Source organism: Lichenostomus cassidix, chromosome 20, assembly GCF_008360975.1.
Source record: "Lichenostomus cassidix isolate B80296 chromosome 20, HeHo_3.0, whole genome shotgun sequence".
Lineage (NCBI taxonomy): Eukaryota > Metazoa > Chordata > Aves > Passeriformes > Meliphagidae > Lichenostomus > Lichenostomus cassidix.
Window position 1 is genome coordinate 3,115,742 of NC_139500.1, and position 23,201 is coordinate 3,138,942.

The 23,201-nt window shown below is 40.2% G+C and overlaps 1 protein-coding gene across 3 annotated transcripts; it reads right to left on the bottom strand.

The window, feature by feature from the left end:
* Window positions 1-2,502: 2,502 nt before the first annotated feature.
* LOC146428550 (serine/threonine-protein phosphatase 4 regulatory subunit 1-like) lies at window positions 2,503-23,201 on the bottom strand. Of its 3 annotated transcripts, XM_085079620.1 has the most exons (20): window positions 23,002-23,201; window positions 22,855-22,899; window positions 19,197-19,329; window positions 18,769-18,875; window positions 18,199-18,341; window positions 17,529-17,675; window positions 15,797-15,904; window positions 14,589-14,654; window positions 13,832-13,990; window positions 13,139-13,332; window positions 12,383-12,801; window positions 11,473-11,705; window positions 10,812-10,904; window positions 10,132-10,317; window positions 9,691-9,852; window positions 8,992-9,092; window positions 7,782-7,902; window positions 7,148-7,282; window positions 6,338-6,479; window positions 2,503-5,613 (listed from the first exon to the last, which is right to left on the bottom strand). In XM_085079620.1, the coding sequence occupies exons 1-20, from the start codon at window positions 23,006-23,008 to the stop codon at window positions 5,459-5,461; spliced, it is 2,856 nt and encodes a 951-aa protein (XP_084935746.1). In that variant the 5' UTR covers window positions 23,009-23,201; the 3' UTR covers window positions 2,503-5,458. The 3 variants fall into 3 exon arrangements, with proteins under 3 accessions (XP_084935746.1, XP_084935747.1, XP_084935748.1); XM_085079621.1 differs by lacking the exon at window positions 22,855-22,899; XM_085079622.1 differs by lacking the exons at window positions 22,855-22,899; window positions 23,002-23,201 and adding an exon at window positions 22,421-22,566.

A 23,201-nucleotide genomic window follows, 5' to 3' on the forward strand; every position in this document is an offset into this window, starting at 1 on the left:
GAATTTACCTCTAGGTTAGCCAACTGGAAGGATTCACCAATTTCTCTTTGCTTTCCTGTGGTTGTCAAGGCACTCATTAATCCAAAATAATGCATCTTTTTATTTTTCTAGCCTGAAATCAGCATGATCAACTATTAGGCAGCTCAGTTACAGGTCACATTTCCTGTAACATCAAAAGCTGGATTCTCCTCTCTTCATGTAAAACTACCAGACATATCTCAGCCTCTGAAAGGTTTGTGCTTTACCAAAGCAGTGTGAGAGGATTTCTGCATGTTTGACACCAATGACAAGTGCTGCACCTGCCCTCCCACAAGCTCTGATCCATATTCCATGGATATTCTGATTACTTTTGGTCCCTGGCCTCATTACCTCACGCTTCCCTACAATAAACTGCATAAGCCATTTACCTGCCTGTAATCCTGATAAATCCAAATCATTGTGAATGAGTTTGTTTTGTTCCTCTGCCCCTCCAACTTCCTCAGCCTTATTTTATGTCATCAGCATATTTCAGGCACTTTTGAAATTACATTCTGCTCGAGGTCACTGCACTCATTTTAATTCCAACCCCCCCCAGCACATCAATGCTCTAACTCCCTTCTGATTTATTTATACTGTTTATTATCAGAGCCCAATTCAATCAATAAAAGCTGGAATTCAAACACATGCACACGTTTGAATTATGCATACAAACACTCATCAGGGGAGAGAAGACAACTGCTATGGCCTAGATCATTCCTCTAACATATGGCAGCTCATAGGTAAGGAAGCTCATAGCCATGAATTTTTATACCTTGACTCTTGCTTGACCCCAGTGGTTGTTTGGCTACTGGAAACCAAATGAATTGAGATACCATCAGAAATTCCATGGAAGAGGCTTGGCCAAGGGATCTCTGCATTTCTTATCCCAAGCCACTAGAACTGTATTTTAAGATGGGTTCTCTGAGCTGACAGTTCCTTTATTAGCTCCTGTACACACAGGAATTCCAGAAAAACACCAGCAATCCACACCAGACAGTCATGTCAAGCAAATGCTGCAAACAACAGTATACAGGGAACTAGAACTTCAAGGGAAACCAAAGCACAAACCTCAATTGCAGCCTGGCTTAGGCATCAGACCAACCTAAACGGGCTGCTGGAAGGAGAGTAGGGAATTAATAGCTTTTGGCTCCTCTCTGCAAACCACCACCCTCCCTAAACATTACTGGTCAGCAGATCCTCAGGCACAGCTTCACTGCTGGCTTCTGCTTGCCTTTGAACACACTTGGTGGTTACAACCCAACAACACTGCAAATTCAGAAAACTGAAGGCAGAGAAAGCGTGTGGACATGGGCTCTGCTACAGACAGATACCTTTGGAATTGTGTGCCCCAGCTGCTCTGCAGTTTCATTTCTCTCAGTCCTTTGCCACCTCCTCATGCTCTTTCCTCTCCCTCCCATAGATCCTTTACCATCTTTCATAAGCAATCATCCTCCCTCCTAAACCCCCCACTGAAAAAGCTGTTTCTGGTTTTCCTTACTGATGCAAGCTCTTGTGCCACAGCAGAGCTGTGCTGGTTTGTAGCTCACAGGGCATGGCCTGAGTGTTGGGGATTAAATCAAAGCCCCTGTGCCCTCCTCATGAATTTGATAGTGACAAAATTCCCTCCTGCATCTTCTCTGGCCTATAGCTATGTGAATTCCAGGAGTCTCTTTGAAATCCTCTTTTAATATTTCACAGTTTATGCACAGAGAGTATTTTGGCTTTTCTATCAATACATTTCTGCTTGGTAACTCCCAGTTTGAATGCTGATTTTGTTTTGCATAAATTAACTAAATTGCAGCCCTTCTGTTTCATTGGTACTTTTTGTCTGCTTCCATCAGGAACAATGTCAGGGAGATTGCAAGCTGACTACAATTCTCTTCCTTAAGCAAGAGGAAAACATATAAGAGCCCAATCTGCACCAGTTTCCTGATGTCTGTTGGGTTTTATAAGCTGTATTGTGCTCTGGCATTTAACGATGTCTGTTCATTTGGTTCACTTTAAGAAGGGAATGCAACAATTGCCACAGTGTTCTGAGCCTCTGGTGTCTATTGATAAATATGGAACAGGTGAAACAACAGCTTCTCTTTCTTCCTCCTTAAAAATTCCCTGAGCTAACAAGTTGTTTGTGCAATGCTGAAGCAAGGACAGCTCTCTCCTCCCTGGTTCCAACACTCGGTTTCCACTGTGAAATCTGCTGCAGCCTGGATTTCACAGGTGAGACAAGACCAACAGTAGTGTTAGGCTGCCATGAGCACAAAACTCTGCTCAGGTGGTGCCTGAGCCTGAAGGGAGCCATATCCCCACAACCAGGGCAAGTTCCAGCAGTAAATGGCACATTTAAAAGATTCTTTTACTACCCAGCATGAAGAATTCCACATTCAGGCCTGGTCTGCCAGCCAACAGTGTTTACACCTGGGATATGTTTCCTTAACCAAGGAATGAAGTCACATCTCACCCGTAACAAAAATCAGTTACCACAAGTTGGTTTATAAAACAGTCACAGGATTTATTGAGATAAATACAAAGTTACATAGATTCTTTATTCTGACAAATGAATGACACTTCCAGAGTGTCCCCAGTTGACTGGGCTCTAAACACCACCGTGTACAGACCTGAATGCTGCCACAGACACATCCCACCAGGGACACCTGTGAGCCTCAAACCTAAGCAACATGACCAACATGCTTTGGATTCCAAGTGCTGGAAAATTCCCTACAGCATCCAAGCAATATTGCACCAACCACCGTTATTGTCATGTTCCTTAGCTAGAAATGCTGAAAAGTGATATTCTTACTGCTGTGAAAGTGGATGGACTACCTAACTTTGCTCCACCTGGCTTTTTAAATACATTTTTTTTGCATAATTTAAACAACCCAGAGAACTGCACATGAACACACTCATTGCATACATTTGTCTAGTACAAGACATAAAGTGCGGCCTTTAGTCATGCTGAAATCGTTTCTAGTTTAAAACTAAACCAAAAAGACAAACTTGCAGAGGGTAAATCTGTGTGACAGACCTGCACATTGTTTATAAAAAACCCACCCCAGAACTATGCTGACCCCCATTAGTACATGCAAGTGTGGAGTTGTAACAGGAGGTTTTGGAAGCTCGACTGAAATCACACTGTTCAAAACTGACATGAATTTGGGAGTCAGAGAGGTACCAAAATACTGTTAAAAACAACTTTGTTCAGCCTTGTAATGAACTTTTATAGCTGGTGGCTTACCCTTTACACACAAAAACTCCTACTGAACACTAACCAAACATGCTAAAACCTATGGAAGCCTGTGTTTTCCAGTGGATTATTGCAAGTCAAGGTAACTATTTAAGGTGATCTGACAAACAGCAACCTGGGTTGGGTTAACGTTCAAGGTATTTAATTTATATACAGTATATTTCAAACATACTTACATATACACACACTTAAAAAAATCTGTTCAGTGCTGAGAAATTTAATGAACTGATAATAAAAAACAGAAGTAAAACCTTGTCAGAAAGGCCTTAGAAAATTGGAACTGTTAGAAAATATCAGTATAATGCCAGCATTAGAAAAAGATATTCGAACTAGAAAAATTAACTTGAGGGGTCTTTTTTGTTAAGAAAATGCAATCATAAAAAGTCTGTACTGAGGAAGCATTTGTTTTAAATTATAAAAAAAACCTGTAAAAAATTAAACGTAGAATGTTGCAGAGTTTACACTGTTTGCTGCAATAGCAGTGATATATTTCTGCCTGCAGCTTCAAAAGAGCATTCTGTGATCTTACAAGAAAACCATTTGTTACAAATACTGTACATATTATAATACATGACTGGTTAACTTATACAAAAGTGAGCCCTCCCGAAATACAGAACCCAGCTGAGGAACCTACTCACTGTATTGCAGACAAGCCACATCCAAACTAAAACAAAACAGGTATTGCTGTGAAAACCTTCACCCATGTGAACTACTTACTATGGAATATGAAATGAGGGCAAGTATTTACACAGGTCTGCTCAGGGAAAAGGACTTGGCTCTCAGAAAAAAAGTATCACAGGAAACAATTACTTTAGTATCTAAGCAGTAGTTTTTGAGCAGGACAAAGTTTAAATCCACAACTAAAAAAAAATTAAAAACCACTTTTTTTTTTTTCCCCCAGGACCCACATTATTGCAGATTTGGGATCCAAGAGACGACAGGGTCCAGCAGAAGTATAAGCTTTGTAATTTTTCTGAGGCTGCTCAATCTGACTAACACAATTCTGCTCTTTCTTCCAAGCCCTGTTCCAACAGACAGGAGACATCCCACTTCACCTTACATGTCTTATTTGGTGTTATCCTAGACCTTCCCCAACAACCCACAGAGGTCACAGAGCAAACTGTGGCACCACCTTTCCCCAGAGCATTTCTGAACTGGGGTTGTGCAGAATTTAGAGATCCTTTGTTTCTCAGGAAAAGCTGTTAGGGGTTTAAACACTGGGCAGGTTAAAAGGTGTTTGTTAAATGAGGTGTGCATGTAAAACAAACAAAGCCTTTAACCTGCAACTCTGTAATACTCTTGTCCAGCTCCTGCTGCAGAACTGAATCTCTCACCTCAAGTGACCTCTGCTAGGGCAGAACAAGGAATTTTCCTCTTAGGAAATCTCCAGTCTACCTGCTCCTGGGAGAGGCAGCAGTGACAAAAACTGACCTGTGAACTCCTGTAAGGGCAGTCAGAAATTACAAAGGTTGTTGTTACGACCTGTTAACACTACAAAGATATAACTCAGAAGTAACAAATTAATAGAAACGTCACAATATACAAAGAATCTTGAGCTCTCCGTGCTTTGAAAAACGTCACACATAAAAATGACTCATGCTCAATTCTAACAGTGTAACTACTTTAAAAAATGAAATGATTTTTGAGCTTTTTCCACCAATACAGAATTAAGTTCTTCATAATTTTTTGTTACAATTCAAAACTATTCACATATATACACTTTTTTTTTCCAAATAAATGCAAGAGCTGACACAGTACGAAGACTGTAATAAAAGTGAGGAAAGAACAGCTTCGGGGAAGTTTGCTATAATCAGGTTTTAAGATTCAGAAACCTTTTAAAGCTTGTAGCAGACTTGTACTAACAGAAATGCTTTGTTAAAAAAATGAAATGTAAATTCCAATTATGCTGAAACACTGAGTGTGGTGTAAGACTTTACAGGCAATATTTAAGTGCAGGTGAGGTTAGAGTTATCACTCACATTTACAAAGGGAAAACCAAAAGGAAGGAATTACTCACAAGAATCAAACACTCCGTGTAGATGAAACAAGGTCATGAAATGAAGACTAACATTTCTCACCAGCCCCTTTCCTGCTCAAATAGGTAACAAAACCCACCTTGTCTGTCCTCATTACTCATACTAACAGGAACACGAGGTGAAAAACCATCCTGCTGTTCAGCCATCGCTGCAGAACAACAGCTTAGTTTTGTTTTTCAATGGTGATATTGTCCATGTTACCCTGTTTCAGTTTGATGGTGGCAAAGAAAGACACATCTTGATCTCTGTCAGATTGCAGGGCTAGAATGGTCTCTTCTGCAGCTTCTAGATGAGGATTACCAACACTTTTAAAATAAGCTGGAATAAGGGGAGAAAAAAGACAATTTTAATCAAATTGGAAAGGATAAACCCTAGTGCATAAGTAGTGCAGAAATACAGAGAATGCCAAAACCATCTGGGGCAGCTTATCCAGCTTATAGTCTCCTTGCAGAAACTACAGGAAGCTAAGGAAGCTGACAGAAAAATAAAAATATGCTGCTTCTGATTCATCTTATTAAGTACTTAAACACTTCTAAGATAAACTCTTTTTGCTGAGCCCTAAATAGAAATGTACCAATGAGCAACAGGAAGCTCAGGAAGCTGCCACTGCCCAATACATTCCAAAACCTTCTCAACACTTTATTCTTGAGTGAGAGAAAAAAAAAAAAAAAGAAAAAAAAAAAAAAAGATGGGCGATTTCTGTGCTTCTTCCTCTGAATAATCAGGGAGCAGCACACAAATCACATTTGAGATCCACCAAAACAAGCCAAGGTGGTGTTTCAGAGCAATTTGGATCCCAAGCGCGGTTTGCGGGGCCGCACTGCCCCCTAGTGGGGCCACTCGGCACCTGCAGCATTGCCAAGCCTGGCCTAGCAGGGATCAGCATCCCACGTTCCAAAGCTGCAAAACCACTCGAGTGCTCCCAAATCTGAGCTGAAATCCTAGACTATAGTGTATGATTCTGTTTCACAGCCTTGCACCGACTGAGGAGAGCCAGTGTTCCCGAGATGTTGGATCTTTCCAAGGAAATCAGTGACCACACCTTTCTCCAGCAGCGTCTGCCTGAGAGCTTTGGCCAGCAGGACCCTGACGTTTGGCACAGGGTCTGATGCAAGGCTTAGAAGGCTGGGGAGTAAGTGTTCAACAAACTGGTCCACAGGCATGCACTCCTCTTCTACTACAGCCTAGAAACACACAACAGAAAAAAAGCAAGATTTATGTTAAAAATACACTCTGCCATTCCCTTAATTTCTTTCCGTCATGTCCTTCATTTGGCCTATTAAAAAAAGCTCTGAACAAGTACACCCCAACTGTGTCTTACCATTCTAAAGTTCAGCCAAAGATGGGTCAGCAAGAGCAGATGAATTTCTTTCAAGAATGTTTTAGGAAATACTGCTCTCTGGCCTGTCACCACCCTTTTGCCTTTTAACATTCAACCCTTGCTCCTCGCTGCTACCCAAGTAAGCATTTTTGGTTTGGAGGGGGTGAGTGAGTGGCAATAAAGACAGAAATAGTTCCTGGCATCCAGCACCCACTGGTGGCTTGAAGAGCTCTTGTGACCCTTTATTCTAGCATGGCCAAGTATTAAACAAATGCATCTCTATTTGGGACTTCTTGGCTTTGCCACTGGGATAGCAGAAAGTCCAAGGATCAGCTATAGCAGCTGGAAGCACAGAGCCAGACAGGGATACAGCCTGGAGCTGGACAGCAGGATGTCTGCACAAAGACCACACTGACTCTGACCAAACCATAAAGGACCAACAAATTGTGAGTCCAAATTTCAGTTTTGCCCACATTGCTGCAAAGCCCCAAATTAAATCTACACATCAAAACAGAAAGAGAACATTCCAACCTGACAAATGAAGGCAAAGGCTTGTCTCCCCACCCACTTGGAGCAGTGGCGAAACCGCACTACGAGCTCATTGATGAAATTTAATCCCAGGGCATTTGCACTGTTTGCATAGAACTTCTGTAGTATTGCTACAACCTGTGAGCCAAAGGAAGGGGAAATGGAGGGGAACAAAAAGAAGAAATGAAATTACAGCTGCAGCCCTTAGAATTAAAAAGACGTAATTTAATTTGAACTGCACAAGAGACACTGTATTCAGTGTAGTCAGCTCTGCTTGTAGGCTTCATAACAAATTAAATCAACTTCGAGGAAAGATCAGTACTTGGTTCTTCTGTGTTTTGTTGTGGGGTTTTTTCCCCAGAACTAGGGGAAGTTTTTCCAAATCACATATACTGGCTTTCACTCACTTGAAAAGATTTCTCATTCACATCCACAGAGAAAAATTTCAATACCTGTGGCAGTGTGACAACTCAAAATATTTTCAAAACTTTCCTTTTCACTTTTTTCCATATTGTTTACCATGTTTATTAAAACATGGCTCTCTTCACCCTACTCATCTGAAAAAAACTGGATTTCTGGTACCCTCTCCATGATAATTTTCCTGCTCTCCTGCCAGGAAGTGAACTAAATCCCCTACCAGTTTGAAGGAGATCCACCGAACTTCTGAAACTTTATCGGAGCACAGAGTTAGTGCAATGTGCCTTAAGTAGTCATAGACATCATTGGGGTTGTAGAGCTCCAGGATCAGGATCAGCTGCCTGGAACACAGAGGAAATCATTAACTGTACCACGTGCAGCACCAACCTGCTGCCATTCACCAGCTCCTACACATGGGGAAGGAGCACCAAAGCACCAGGGTTACTACAGAGCCCTTGAGCAGTTTGCTCTTTTCTTCACTTGTTAGAGGTACACACTTTAATCCATCAGGGAGTCCAAGAGAAATTCTGATCCAAATTACATATATCAGTGCATCAACACTATCCAAAATAATAACCAAAAGCTACAAACAGAAGCATGAGAAGTTTTTTTCAACTTCAAACCAATACCCTGTACATTCTTGCAAAGCAAAAGCTGAACATTTACCTCAGTGTAGAAATCTACATTTCAGAAAATAATTGCTATCTGAGAACCACACAGAGCCAGCAGCCACACACAACCCAGCCAGTGGCAGCTCCCTACCAGGGCTCAGGGAGCTGCTGTGTAACGTCTGCACCACTGTGAGTTTGTTGTGCCAAACTACAAAGGGAGAGCAAGTCCTCAACAGCACAAACACAGCAACATGACAAACACAAAGGTCAGATTTTAATTGCAAACTATGCCTACAAAGGTGCTTCGAATATCAACAGGGCTTGTAGAAAAAGACCTGTGGGATGTTAATCTACCTCTGTTATATACCCAGTCTTAAAGAAGTACCAAAAGAATAAACTTATTTTTTAAGAACTGGTTTTTCTTTCCTATGCATTAAAAAAATTACTTTTTTTATGCTTTTCACTAATTTCTGCATGGGAGTCTAGAACTAAATGAATTGTCAAACCTCACTGAATAGTATCTATCAGATTGTCTATTCCATTAGCTGTGTGTGAACCAGATCTCCACTTTAGTCTAATCACAGACATTTAAGTTTTAGTCACACTTTACAACACAACTTGTAAAAAATAAAAAACCCAAAAACCCCAGACACCCTTGACTCCCCCCAAACAACTCTTAACAGCCAGTGGCTTTTGCCTTCCTAAAGAATGGTTGTAAACTTTTAGCTCCAAATTGAGATGTGCTAACTTCTGAATGTAATTACTTATTTCCAAGTTAGTAATGCAGGTTAAAAATCAGAAGTTAACGAAATTACATACTCTGCCAGCTCGTAACGAAACCTCCAGTTCCTGCTGTTATCAGTCACCACAAATTCTTGAAGCTGGTAAAGATACTCTCGCCTTTTGTCTGCATGAAGTAGCTAAAGGAAAAACATTACTGGTATAAAACTGATAAAACTTAAAACTTGCAGTTCTCAGGTGTGTCACTAATCCACACCTATGTGCATTTTCCTGCTTGAAATAAGTGACTATGGACAAGGTGCTTCCTAAGAACTGTGCACAATCAGCTCAGTGCCTGGACACACACGAGTGACATCCAAAGTACAAGAAGTCTTCCCCTTGCCAAGGACACCCAAAGCACCATCTCTGGGCATAAGAGGTGCCCTTAACCAAAAGCTAAGGATCTGTGTGAATTACACAGCAGCCCACCAGGATCTGCTCTCTTCTCTCCCAGCCTCAAAGACAAATTGCTAATGGGCCAATTTTTCCAGTTTACAACATCCAGCAGCCTTTACCACGCTTATAAAAGGTTTTCAGCTTTGATATTTTGTTGGGATATGAGAGAAAAGAGAGGTGAGACACATTAAAAGTAGGAATAGAGGCACACACACAAAACGGCAGCATTGCAAAAAACTAAACATTATTTACATACTGAAACATGCACAGCTCATTCAAAAACTCGTCATATAATGGAGTCAGAACAAAATTTATGTTAAGAAATTTATTACACTTTCCTACCTTCAGAAAGTCATACAGATGTTTGAGGACACCAATACGCACTTCATCCAGGTCTTTCAAGAATCCATTGAAAATTGGCACCAGATCAGCAGCTGTTAACTGATCCCCCAGGATCACAGCCAGCTCGTGGATGGAGAAAGCCAGAGTGCGACGCACCTTCCACTGCGAACAGCCCAACAAGGGAACTGCATCAGACACCATCACTACATTAAACAAACTTTTGAACCACCCCTGTGTGAGGACTGAAAGAGCAAGACAAACAGGGCTAGTAGAAAGTGTTAATCATGTTTATGAAGTCTGATTTAAATCTAGTATTTTATATTCTTAGTGCACTATTATTCCTTTATATGAAATTATGTGATCTCACAACTGCGGTACAAATGGAACAAAAAAAACTGCTCAAAATGCAGATTTTTTTGTTACAAAACTTTCTTTTCTTACCTGTACATCTGAGGCTAGTGTCTCATAGGTGTCCTTGAGGCAGTGCCAGTTCTGCCTGCCCAGAGTCAGGGCCACCCCAGGCAGGCTGTAAGCACAGTGCTTGGCAATCTCTGTGTCAACAGTCTGGGCCCGAGCAGGGTCAGTCATGGACAGATACTGGTCCAGTAAAGGCTGAGGGATGATGTCCTACAGACAGAGACACTTGAATTTAAGAGCAGAAAGAACATACACCTGCTGTGCTACAGTTCTACCAACCAGCCAGAGCCAAAACACAAGAGACAAGACAACCCTTGGATGTGTTACCTTCACCAAGGGTACATGACCCCAGTGGTTATTTGTCCCCTCATTAGGACAGAGCAGTCAGCAATGAACAGTCATTACTGCTTTATCAACATCCTGCATCAACCAAGCTGAACATTCCTTCTTTGCTGATGCCAAACAGTAAATCAGTGACACAACAGTACAGTCAGTGCCTACCTTGGTTGCACAGGTTGCCTCTAAGGCACCAAGAAGGCAACAGAATGTTTCTAATTTTCTCATTTAAAATACAGTTTTCCTTGAATTCTGGAGCATTCCTTCATATTCCACAGCTGATCCACTGCAGAAGGTATCACTGCATTAAGGGCAAGATGAACTGTATCCAGTACTCCACTAAATCCATTTGATGCTATTTTAATCACCTGTAATTTTGACTTGTCATCTTCAAGTGGTGGATTATTTTCTTGCTCTTTCCTCAAAAATACACTGGTTCCTCTTTGTTGTTCCTCTGAGTCCTGTAAGAGGAGGTACCAGGTAGTGAAATGAATGAGACTTGGTGCTGTTTGGGATATTTCAAAGCATCACAGTGCAGAACAATGGAGCTCAGATCCAGAACAGCCCTGCACAGGCAGAGCTTTGTTCAGTGTGTTTATGCAAGTACAAAAAGACAACGGTTGTACACTGAGGAAAACAGCAGAGACTGTAGCAGCAACAAGGGCAGCAGTAGTTAGGTTTACTTCTACAGAAATCAATTAAATTTAACATCAGAAACCCAACATTCATACACATTTTGGATGGTTACTTTTCAATAGTTTTTATTCTCGACGTCAAATTATATTCAACAGAATTTCATTAGAAAAAAAACCTACAAGACTACTGCAAAACTTTAACTCCTGGGTCATTTGGGCACAAACAGAAACGATAACCCTTAATGGCTTTTCATTTTTTTATTTGAGTAAGTAGAATATGATAGTTAGGGCCTAGTAATGTTTAAAGGCTTTGGATCAAAAGTGGGTCAATTTGGATCAAAAGTGGGCCAGGGACTACACAACCCCACAGACATGGAGCACTTTGTGTACTTACTGTGCTTTTCAGCCCACTGGTGGTTGACTGGTCACTGATGTCACCCTGGGAGGCAGGGGATGAAAGTGTCTCCCCCTGCACCTGGTTGCAGGCAGCATCTGAAACAGCTGTGTCATCCAAAATCATTTTGTTCTGAAGACTGTCAGTGCTTTCTTCCATTTTTTTGGTCTCACAGTCACCAACAGAATCAAACTGAGCAGCTCTGAGAGCAGCAGACAACACTTGGACCTGAGCTGTATAAAGCAAAGGACAGGTGTTTAGTCTCCCTTCTGCATTTAATAGCGTTAAATATGTAATTAACACATCTGAAGAGAAAAGGAAGCCCAGTATGAGCTGCACAGAAATGGTGTATTAGCAAACATTTGCTCTCAGAAAGAAAAGGCCTTTTACTCTAGAGCACTCAAAAGACTTGGTGAAACAAGAAACTGAGCTGACTATGGATGACAAGAGGGATTTGGTCCACGAAATACATACAGATCCCACTATTAGGCTATTATCCTTCCAATATGTTCAACAATGGGCCTGATTTGAGTGGCTAAAGAGAAAGAACTTGAAATTAGGGCCATTCCCACTCAGCCAAATATTGGATGGATTCAGCTGGTAACAGGCAGCACTGTCACTAAAACCACACTACCCACAATACTTGAAACCTGTTAAAAATGTCTTTAACAACCTATTTTCCCTTTTGCAGTTAGATCGATTTATTTTTCATGCAAACAGAAGCCAGGAACACTTCCCCAGCTCGTCTAGAAATAACTCAGGTCTTATGGAAAAAGGTGTTCCATAACCTTTTGCTATAATTTAATGCTCAAGGTAGGCTCATCACCTTATGAATACCAAGCCAATTAAAATTCAGACAAATGTTTTGTAAAGGCCAGGAGATAACCTGATTTTACTGTCAGAGTCTCACCTTGAACATCTGGATCATCTATGTGCTCCTGTAAGCTTTCTAGAACCTTTTTTATTTCACTGCTAGCAACACAGTTATTACATGGCACAGAGCAGGCATCGTTGTGCTTCTCAGCCTTGAACTGCAGCAACTCCAGGTCCTGACTGATGTCAGGCAGAGGAGGGCGCCAGTAGAGGAATGTGTTAAACACATCCTCGGCAGATGGCAGCCTCAAGCTCATCCCGGGAAAACTGCTCTCCTTCCTGCCTTCAGCAGCTTTGTCACCCTGACACAAGCGAGACACTTCTCCAAGGCTGGCATGACAATCTGAACTTTCTTCCCGTGGGTTTTTATTTAGGTTCTCAGAGAGCTTTGTATGAACTTCTGCTGAAGTCTCCTCAGTCGGTGATTCCAGTTTGATTTCCATTGGTTGTTCTGAGCTGGTAAAAGACAGAGTAATTGCAAGAAAACTTTAAGTACTCTGTAACAAGAGGTTTTCAGAGTAATACTTCAAAAGAGACAGCAGCAAGAACAGAAGCTTTTGTCTACAGAAAGACAGAATTTGTGTTACCACTATGCTTTACTTCACCAGTTTTGCTTTTGCCCTCCTGTGAAGCCTAAGTGAATTTTTCAATAATGTGGTTACACTCAAATGCATGACCTCACTCTTTTCTGGAACTGCATTCTCAAGTTGAGACTTTTAGCCTTGACAGGCAACAAAAACAATTACCTTCTTTTTAACCCCTTCCACTACACCCCACCTTTCCCAGGATTTACCTGGCCATTGCAGCATTTGCATTGGAAGACATCAAAGTGATATTGTTGCTTGGCTGACAGGAATTGGAATTCACATCTTGAGCTGATGGTCGAATACTCAGTGTCCCATCTTCTCGAATGTAAAGACCAGCACTTGAAGGGTTTGCAAAGGTAGAAATAAATGGGCCAAGGGACTGAAAAGCAGCCTGACGAACCTGTGGTGGTGTAAAAGCAACATTCAGGCTTCATGCAACTCTCACAGAGTTGAAAAATCTAAATTTGGTGCAATTTTCAGTAAGAACCAATTGGTTCTTAATATAACAGCTTCATTTAATACCAAATATAACCCATTACTAAATAAGTAACTTATTTAATTACTAAATTAGTAACTTTGTCACTTAAGCAAAGGGTGATACACCTAGGCATGTATCTACAGCCATTGTACAGAAATCTTTTGGAAGTTACACATTTGAAGGACATCTGTGTACTTCAACTCATCTATTTAACATGAGCAACCTTATTTACACTTACAAACTGTTGAGAGAGAGAAAAAAATAAGACACTACCTTATTAGAGGTGATCCATTTTTAGCACATTAGGCTCCAATCTCAGCAAATGTACTTCAGAGGACTACTAAAGCACACTTCTGACTTGTCCATTATTTGTTTAGGATCTGCCTGGGAGGATGCATCAATTCCAGAGTGAGTTACTCACCCATCTGCAGGTGTCACTGATCAGGCTGATGAACAGTGGGGACAGTTTGCTCCTGCGAACTTCTGGGGACGTGGTGTAAGACACTGCCATAAAGCATTCAGCACAAGCCTTCCTCATCCCCCACACACTATCAGAACACAGTTCAAAGAACTTGGGAATCTGCCAAAAATAAGCCAATCCAAGGCTAATTAAAGACTAAACAAAGACTGCAGCAATATCAAAGTACTTGCTTGAAAATTGGAGACAATGACAATTCAAAAGAGAATAAAATAAGTGAAGAACAGAAGAAACAGGGACAGGTTAAATGCATACACTAATTAAAGGAATTGGAAAAAACCCCATGTGTCTCTTACTTCATTAGGATTGTATGTATAACTATGTGCAATAAGAAAGAATAGAAAGGATTATTAATGGTCTATTTTTCCTGAAACCATAATTGACGATCATTGAATGATCATCTACTTCAAGGAAAAATAAAAGTGGTAATTCTAAAGTGAGGCTGTGTGTGGGTGTGTGTATATATATGTATGTATATATAGATCTACTGTCAATTACATTTTAAACATGTTTTGCAAAACACGAACTTTGCATTTCTCTTCATTGCCAGTTTTGCTATGTAATTGCACTCAAGGCCTTAGCCAAATCAATTAAAAAATGCATGCACACTAATTTATAGAGAAGACAATAAAAGAACTCATTATTGAACTTTCTGAACTGAGAAATACAAGTCTTGCAAATTGATTTGGTTTTTACATACCAGCAGTCTTTCTGTGGCTTCTTGCCCAACTGCATTACAAATGTCACCAAAATTAGCTGCACAAATCTAAGAAATAAAAAGTCATTAATAACACTGTGTCTCTTTCAAGGACATTAGTTTGATTATCAACTCCACCATGCATTATTTATGCCACAAAACAACTGCACATGTTTTGACTCTTCCAATTTCAGCCCTGTAACTGCATCATGTAATATTAACCCATCCCAAACAAAGAGTCATTGGAGCAAGTGTCCATATACCACATGTCTCTGGAATCAATAGTAATAAAGGTTTCTGCATGAGGAGCATCATCTGCCCCAGTAACCACCAGAAAGGACAATAAGCCCACATGAAAGTTTAAATCACTTGGAGCAGCAGCTGTCAAACCCAGAGCAGGCCAGAACATGATACCAGGGTCAGGACTTAGGTGTACTGACAGCGCTGCTCTAGCTCAAGGTGGCTTAAGTGCTTTGCTGAAGTAAAGTTTAACCAAGGTCTCAAGTTCATGCCATTTACAGGTCATTACAGAAGCTCTAATTAGGGCAAAAGGGACATCCCCTCATGCTGGAAAAAGATGTTGTCAAAATCTGAAATCATTCAAGATAAAACTGTGTTAATACACATTTTAGTCACTCTCTATGCTTATTTAGAAGGCAATAAAGCAGCTCAAATTCCAGCATGTGCTGCTTATGTTGCAGACCAAGCTGAAGCTCTGTGTGACCCTTAAGTCTACTCAAATATTTTAATACTTCTTATGCTACAAGTTTCCTTTTGTACTCAAACGTGAATTAAAGTGAGTCTTACACTTGTGGGATTTCTCCTTTCAATAGTAACAGGCTTTTTTTGAAAAGGAAGGATGTCTCAAATTTCTACTACTTTTGAATTTTGAAATAAGAAGGTAGAAATTATGTAAATTGCATCCATCCTATAACCAAGCATGGCAGCTTTAAAAAAAAAAGGCTGTGCAAAACTATTAAATGTGCAAGACCAGTTTAACTGCTGGACCAAAGCTATTGACCAAGGTCTGTTATCTGTTTCTTTATTGAACCATAGAACCTAGAACCATGTCAATAAATTTAGAACTTCTCTCCCAGATGCTTTGAAAGTTCATCAGTTAAAGTTATGACTAAATTATTCAGTCAGGAAGGCATTCGAACAGCAACATATAAACTCATTTTTAGGTGGTTTAGGGCGGGACAAAAACCAACCTTTCGGACTTGAAACAATTTCCCATCACTGCACAGTTCACAGAAGCGAGGAAGCAGCATGTGTTCAACTGTTGTTCTGCTCAACATGGAAGCCATTTTACAGATTATCTGAAAATCAGGAAAGGGATAAGTGTAAAGAGAAGAAAATTATAAAGCTTGTAAGCACAGCCAAATTCCTCCTAAAAATTACCACTGAGAGCAAGACTGTGATTACAATCAAACAGATTTAACTGCTACATGTTATTTGTATTTTCATACACCTGTTTTAAGTGAAGCACAAATACAGTTTTACTTTAAATCATTCTGTGGCAGAATATAACATTTCTGCATTTAATTCTCTGTCTTTTTTATCTGGTAAATAGACTGTTATTAATAGATTTGTTTTCAAGGTGTTTGCAATGTGGCAAATACTAGTATTTTTTATGGAGAAGACAAAACATTCCTTTTCACTAAACACCTTATAAAAATCACACTCTTTAAGCATTTTAGAAATATCCCAAGCTTCAGCATGTAAGTAAGACATTTAAAGTATCTGAACTGTTAACACCCAAACATGCACAGTCCCAGCTCCTTGTAGGCTCAGATACCACAATAAAACAGAAGTTTGCCATACAACAGGAGACAAAAGGGAGAGCAAGAAAAACTAGTTACATATGTGAGCTAATGCACACTTTATAGGAATTATCCCCAGGAATTTTAAAATTTAGCAGTGCATAATTAAAGGAAGTTAGTAACACACTCATTATTTCAGCTTTCTCTGAGGAACTATCAATTTCCACTACCAACACAAACCATGTTTCTGCTGTGAAAATCATGTGCTTTGGATTGTGTGTTTCCTTTCAGCTCCCACTTTCTGGGAGGAATTGCTGTAATTCTTGTATTGGTAAGAGTAGAAATCAAGGGGCGTCCAGGCACCTTTCTCCTCAACTGCTCTGTCTGCAGCACCAGGAGTTTAACACTTACACAAGTGTCATCAGATTAACAGTCCTCATCTTTCTATTTTTACTTTTCAAAAAATATTGGAGCTTTCTACCTTCACAAAAAAAGCTTTACTCCTTTCTAGGAATAAATGCTTGCCTTTGTAATAGAGTGCTAAATAAGAACTAGGTAAGACACCATTCAAGGACTTCCCTACAAATTTTCAAACTCCTAAAAGGCATCTGGTGCTCAGATGTCATCCTGGAAAATTGCCTAAGCAATTCCCAACTCCCAAACAAGGAAGAGGAAAATCTAGCTGGTAAAATATTTTACAGGTCAAGTGTCAGATATCCATGCTGAAATGTAATTACACACCAGCACTTTTCTGTGGAGTCAACTGATTTCTTGAAAGTCACCAGGCAATGTTTTTTTCAAAACACTTCAGAACTGAGATCAGGTCATATTTCTCCAACATTACTGTGAAACCTGGTAAAGCAAATGTAAAGAACACTCTGGGGAATTTAACAATCCTAACAAGAATTTCAAAAAAGGCTGCCAAGGACCAGTTGTATTTTAAAGCTATTCAGCTACTATTTTGACGCCATTTAGCATCCTGAAGTACAAGGATAGTCTCTTTTTAAATCTGATATTTTCAAAAATTCAGAATAAGAATTAAAGACTTGTTTTGTTAAACCAAAAATCCAAACATTTTAATGAATAAACAATAAAAGTTTGATTGCTTACTTTATTTAATGTCAGCACTATTCCTGGACCTCATCTTAATCACCACTATAAACTAATGTTATCAACTTACGTTCACAGCTTCCACCTTGTACTCATCATCACTGTCAGGAGCAGAGAGGTCCAGCAGAATTGGACACACTTTATTTTCAATGTCACTCTGAGCCACAAGGTCCTGTTCCAGCAGTATCAGCAGTGCTTCCTGACCAGCCTTTCTGACCTATAAACAAACACACAAAACCAGCCTGTCACTATAAAAACAATGTTTACAGATACAAGAACCACAAAACCCCCTATTTTTTGAATGAACACACAGAAACAAACCCAGAAAAAGGTCTTAGTTTTACTATCACAAGGAATTAGCAATAAACATTAAAGTTTAATATAATGATTTCATCACCTTCTGAGAATAAGGCAAAAGATAAAGTAGAAGACAGGATTTACAAGTCATGACTCCTGTAACAGACTCAGTCCATGTGATGTTAGGCAAATCCTGAAGTTTTCCATTATCTGCTAAGGGAAGTATTAAAAATAAAAACCAAAAACCCACCAGGGAAAAAAAAAAATTTAAAAAAAATCAGACCTCCCTAGTGCAATATTCTGAAACCAATAAATACAGAGCACTACATAAAAGCCAGATATCAACAACATGGAATTTCCTATTATCTCTTCCTCATGCCTTAAATTCATTGAACCACACAGAATTTTCCAAGGATTCAATTCCGGTTGTCTGTTTTTCCTACCTGATTGTTAACATCTGTGAGGTATCTCACTACTATGGGCATAAGATATTCAAAAAATGCTGTTGGGAATTTTGGTCGACTTTCTTGCAGAAAAATGGCAATAGGAGGTATCTGTTCCATCAGCTCTGTACGTACAGTTGGCTCTGGAAATGAAAGTCAGAAATAGATTACTAAATACGAAATTAAGATCAGATACCTAAAGAAAAAAAGTGGCATTTTTCTTTAATGTTTTCATTATGTTTTTCATAATGTATGCACAAGAAATATTAAAACCCACAACTGCTCTGTGCCACTTGCAACAGATATAGCAAATAAAATTTAACAAATTCCTTGAAAAATATTGTTTCAGGCCCTATAATAAGAAAGAACCTTTCATTTAACATTTACCATACAAAATACTTCCAAAACAAAGAAAAAAAGGAATCTGTTTTCATTGACAGATCTTCCTGCTAGATGATTCAGTTTCCTTAGCTCACTCATCGCCTCCTCAAAATCGGAAGTCAGTACTTCCTATGTTGCAATTTACATAAAATAACAAATTAAAACACAAACAAAAGCAAACTTTCAAACCTGCATCTTCAGAGAGCCTGACCACTATTTCCATTACAGTCAGAAAGTCTTCTTCATTGTTACTGAAATCTCGAAAGACATCCAAAAGACCTCTGGCAATAATTTGCCTGTGGAGTGAACACATTAATTGCCTTAATATCCAGCCAATGACACTTAGATGGGATGCAAAAGGAACTTAACAAATGTAAATGGCATAATAAAAAAGATCAAGCTCGTCTCTGAACATTCTACATACCAACAAAACAAAGATGGAATTGAGAGATGTTATTCAGACAGCCAAGAATTAAAATCTCTTCTCATGGAAGTGTTATACAAGTTATTCAGATAGAAATAACATCAGGCATTTGGGAGATTAATGAAAGACACAGTGACACCTTAACATCCACAGTACACTCAGGTACCATCAAGTGTGCCTGTTGTGCCCTTACCTGTTAAATACATTGTCACTGAAAGCATATTTCTCTAGACGAGCCAGTGGAGTTAAGTTATCCTGCCCAGGAATATCCAAGAATGCTGTTATCCTCATGCTATCACAGTCTGGTCCATAATCTTCAAAGCCAACTTGACAGACATGCAAAGTAACAAAAAAAAAAAAATTTTTTAAAAATCCAAGAGTCAGAAAGAGAAGCTACAATGTACAATACAAGATACCAATAACAATTTCTTTAAAAGTATTTGCACATCACTGGAAACAGCTTGCAAAAAAATCTTAAATTGTATCTAATGAAGGTGAGTGCAACACTTGCATATAGACTTGCAAATTCAAGCTCTAAATACAGCTCAGTAAAAGAGGAAATCACCTGAACACACTCAGAGAAAAATGTTGTATCTGGGTCTTCAGAGAAAAAAAAAAAAAAGAAAAAAAATCAGATTGATTTAAGATCTCCAAGGACCCCAGGTGAGTTAAAATACTAGAGAAATTCAAAATTCTGCTGTTCCTGCAGACAATGTGGTCAACAAATTCAGCAGAATTCAAAGAGAAGAAAACTCTGGGATTAGAATAAATGTTGACATGTCAAATGTGCACACAGATACTACAAGTGAACCCACAGCTATACAATAGAAAACAGATGCTAATTACTCGTGGCTTTTTAGAATAATGACATATTGCACTGACACCTTTATTTCCACCCCACTGGTCATTATTATTTCCATGGCTGCTCCTTACAGAAGGGTCTGTGAGGTTCAGAACATTTATCTGCACAAGTGTAAACAATTCACAGTGCCCAGGTCTGTCTGGGATTGATCTGCTCTGGGACTTTCCCCCAATCAAAGCATCTGAAGAGAGAACATCCAGATTTGCTGCTTCAAAAGAAACTTGCTGCATCCCTGACAGCTCATGGGAAGTTACAGTGTCTGTAGGATTGCAGATTTCCCTTTGAGGTTGCAACAAACTCTCCATAGCTAAACTCTGGCCATCCTTCTATCCATGCAATTATAGTACATATATTTGAAAATCCACACAGACCAGACATTCCCTAGCAAATTTTTGATGTTAATCACCTGTTAGACAAAGAAAGACTGATTCGAATCAATACACTTGTCATTAGCTTTAAGTAGTTCCCACCTGTCCCCAATTAGAAACACTTTAACAATTAAAGCTATTAGTTCACATATTTCAGAATTCCTACCAATTCAAATGACAATGAAATAAATCCCAATTCTAACTTTGACTACAATACCACACCTGGGGCTAATTTTGTAAACATGATGAACATGTTTAATTTTACTACCTGGAGTAGCTCCATTATTCATTTAAAGTACTTAAGCACACACTAGTGCTTCCAAGAGCAGAAAGAAAACAGAGCACTACTACTTATGCTCAGGATTGAGAGTTAAATACCTGAAATTTTTTCCACACACTCTCACTACACATAAGTAAGGAATAATCAGGGCAGAATCCATTTTGTCTTCTCTCAAGAATTTTTGTTTTCTTTTTCCATAAAATAAGACACCATAGGTACTCACAAGTTTCAGAATACACCATGTACAATAAAGTAAATCCCAAATAATGAGCTAGCATTTCTTATCTAATGTTATTTCACAGGTACGTTTAATATTTGGGTTTTTTTCCTCTAACTAGATCAAACAACTAACCTTGAAATCTGTTCACCTATAAACAGAAATAAATGTGACAGTATTCACAGCTGAAGTAGAATACACTGTGCTCAAAAGCTGCTCAGAGGTGTAAGGAACTCAGAGTCACAGGACCTAAGGGAGCAATTCAATGTCATCACCCAGTGTCACCATTCACATTTCACAGCACAAACCAGTAAATACCAGCAATGATTTAATGAGTTCAATGAGGTTATTTTCCCTCCTTGTGTTTGTAGAAGGAAAAACTAATTCTTTAAATACTTTCTTACTAATTGTACAAAGGGCATAAATGAGCTAATTACTTTTTCCAGATGACCACTATCTCATCTTAAGAAAAACAAGCTTCAAGCGGCACTTGAATTTAGCTAGATTTTACTGCAGCTTTTTCCCACACTCAGAATAAGGCCCCAGAGTCTGTGTTTCAACAGAATTAATCTTTGGTGGGCATGATATTATTTCATTAATTTAGTTAAGCAAGTAAAAATCCAGTTCCTGTGATTTATTTCACTGAGGCTTTCCTAGAACACATCCTGGACTCTTTGCTAGCCTAGTCACTGAATTAGCACAACAGTATCTCAGTATGGGACACCTGAACTCTGCTACAACTGAGAGCTTTTGATTCCATAATTCTAAAGGCATTGTCAAACTAACAAACATAATCAAAGAATATTTTTAAATCACAGAATTAGATTTTAATAAAGCTCTAAAAGGTACATTTATTTACATGTTCATCCTGAAGTTGATAATTTCTTCTTTGAATTACCATTTATGGCAAAACTGTCTTTATGTGGACATTTTTATTTGCTAGAGTTTTGCCTTACAAGTATCAAACTTTTTAGTAAACTTACCAGACTAATCTGTTACAGTCTAAACAGAACAGCCAAGGACTGAACACTAGTGAACAACAAACACTTCCAGGGATAGCCACTCCTGGTCCAAGGTCAACACCCACAAGAAAACCACTAATAAGTCTGCATTTGTTTCTGCTGCTCACACTTTTCACATTGTTACCTACTAGGGAAAAGCAGAAACCTCAAAGACTGAGAGCAACAACTAACAGGCTTCCACAGAAGCAGCTCCTCCCACAGAGGCAATTTCCCTGCACATCTTCCCAAAGGAAGACTGTACATCCCACTTGTATTCCAACATTTCACCTGGTGGTCCTAAAGACCACCTTTTTCCTAATTTGGCTTTCTCATGCTCAGCTGGGAAGGTGAGTGGGATGGGTCCACCTGTTTCATATTTCCAAGTGGTATTAAACAATAAAGGTCTTGTGATAAAGTTTCTCACAAGCAACGAATACAAGTACCATTTTTCTTTTTTAATTGAAAAGTTAATCCAGCATCCAACGTGCCAATGAAGAGAGCTGCTTAGATAGAGCTGCTTTCTAAGGCAATAGAAGTTAGTATCAAAGATTCATCTCCTGAAATCACAGCGTTACCGGGCTGGTTCAGGTCAGACAGGTGTCCATCTCTCCTGGAACACAGCCCTGACTACAGCAGCGTGTGATGGAGCTGTTCCCTGCCCCAGGACGTGGTACTCAACCCAAACCCACCGGAGCACACAGCGATCTTCCCTTTATCCCGAGGTGCGCTCGCAGCACATCCCCGGGATGCAGGAGCAGCAGAACACGCGTCCTCACAGACTCTACAGCCTTGGAAAGTCTCACGGCAACTGAGCAACCCCTGGGCTAGTTATCCTAATTTCCAGCTACAGCAGGAGTGGGGTTGATCCCCTCATCCCCCCGTGCGCCTCTTCCCCAGCTCGGGCGCTGCTGGAGCTGCTGTTTACACCGAGCTCAGCGGCCACTGCAACCAGCGAGAACAGTCCCAACGCCTTGGGAACCTTCAGCTGCCAGAACTGCCTCAAAATCCTCCCCTCGCCCTCAGCGGGGTGAAAATGAGGAGAGGGAAAGAGGGCGACAGGAGGACCCCGGGGTGGGAGCGCGGGCCTGAACAGGGAGCGGAAAAACAAAAAACAGTTACTCACAATCATCTAAGTCATCCTGCAAATCCACAAAATACAAAGGGATCCCTACAAACAAAAAAACAGAAGAGAGAGATACCAGGGGGTTGGTTTCGGAGGGACGGCGGCAGCCCCGACCGAGCCGCCCTCCCGCCCGCCGGCCCCACTTACCGGCCATCTTGGAATGGACATGGGCGAGGAGGAGGAGCGGGAGGGCACAGGGAGGAGCCGCGGGTGCTTCCTGCCGCCGGGTCAGCCCCGAAACGCCACCGGGTGAAGGAGCAGCAGCAGCCAGGGGTCCGGCGGCCCTTCAGCGCCCGAGCGGGACAGCAGCGAGCGGGGGGCGCGGGCGGGACTCCGGCGGCCGCCCA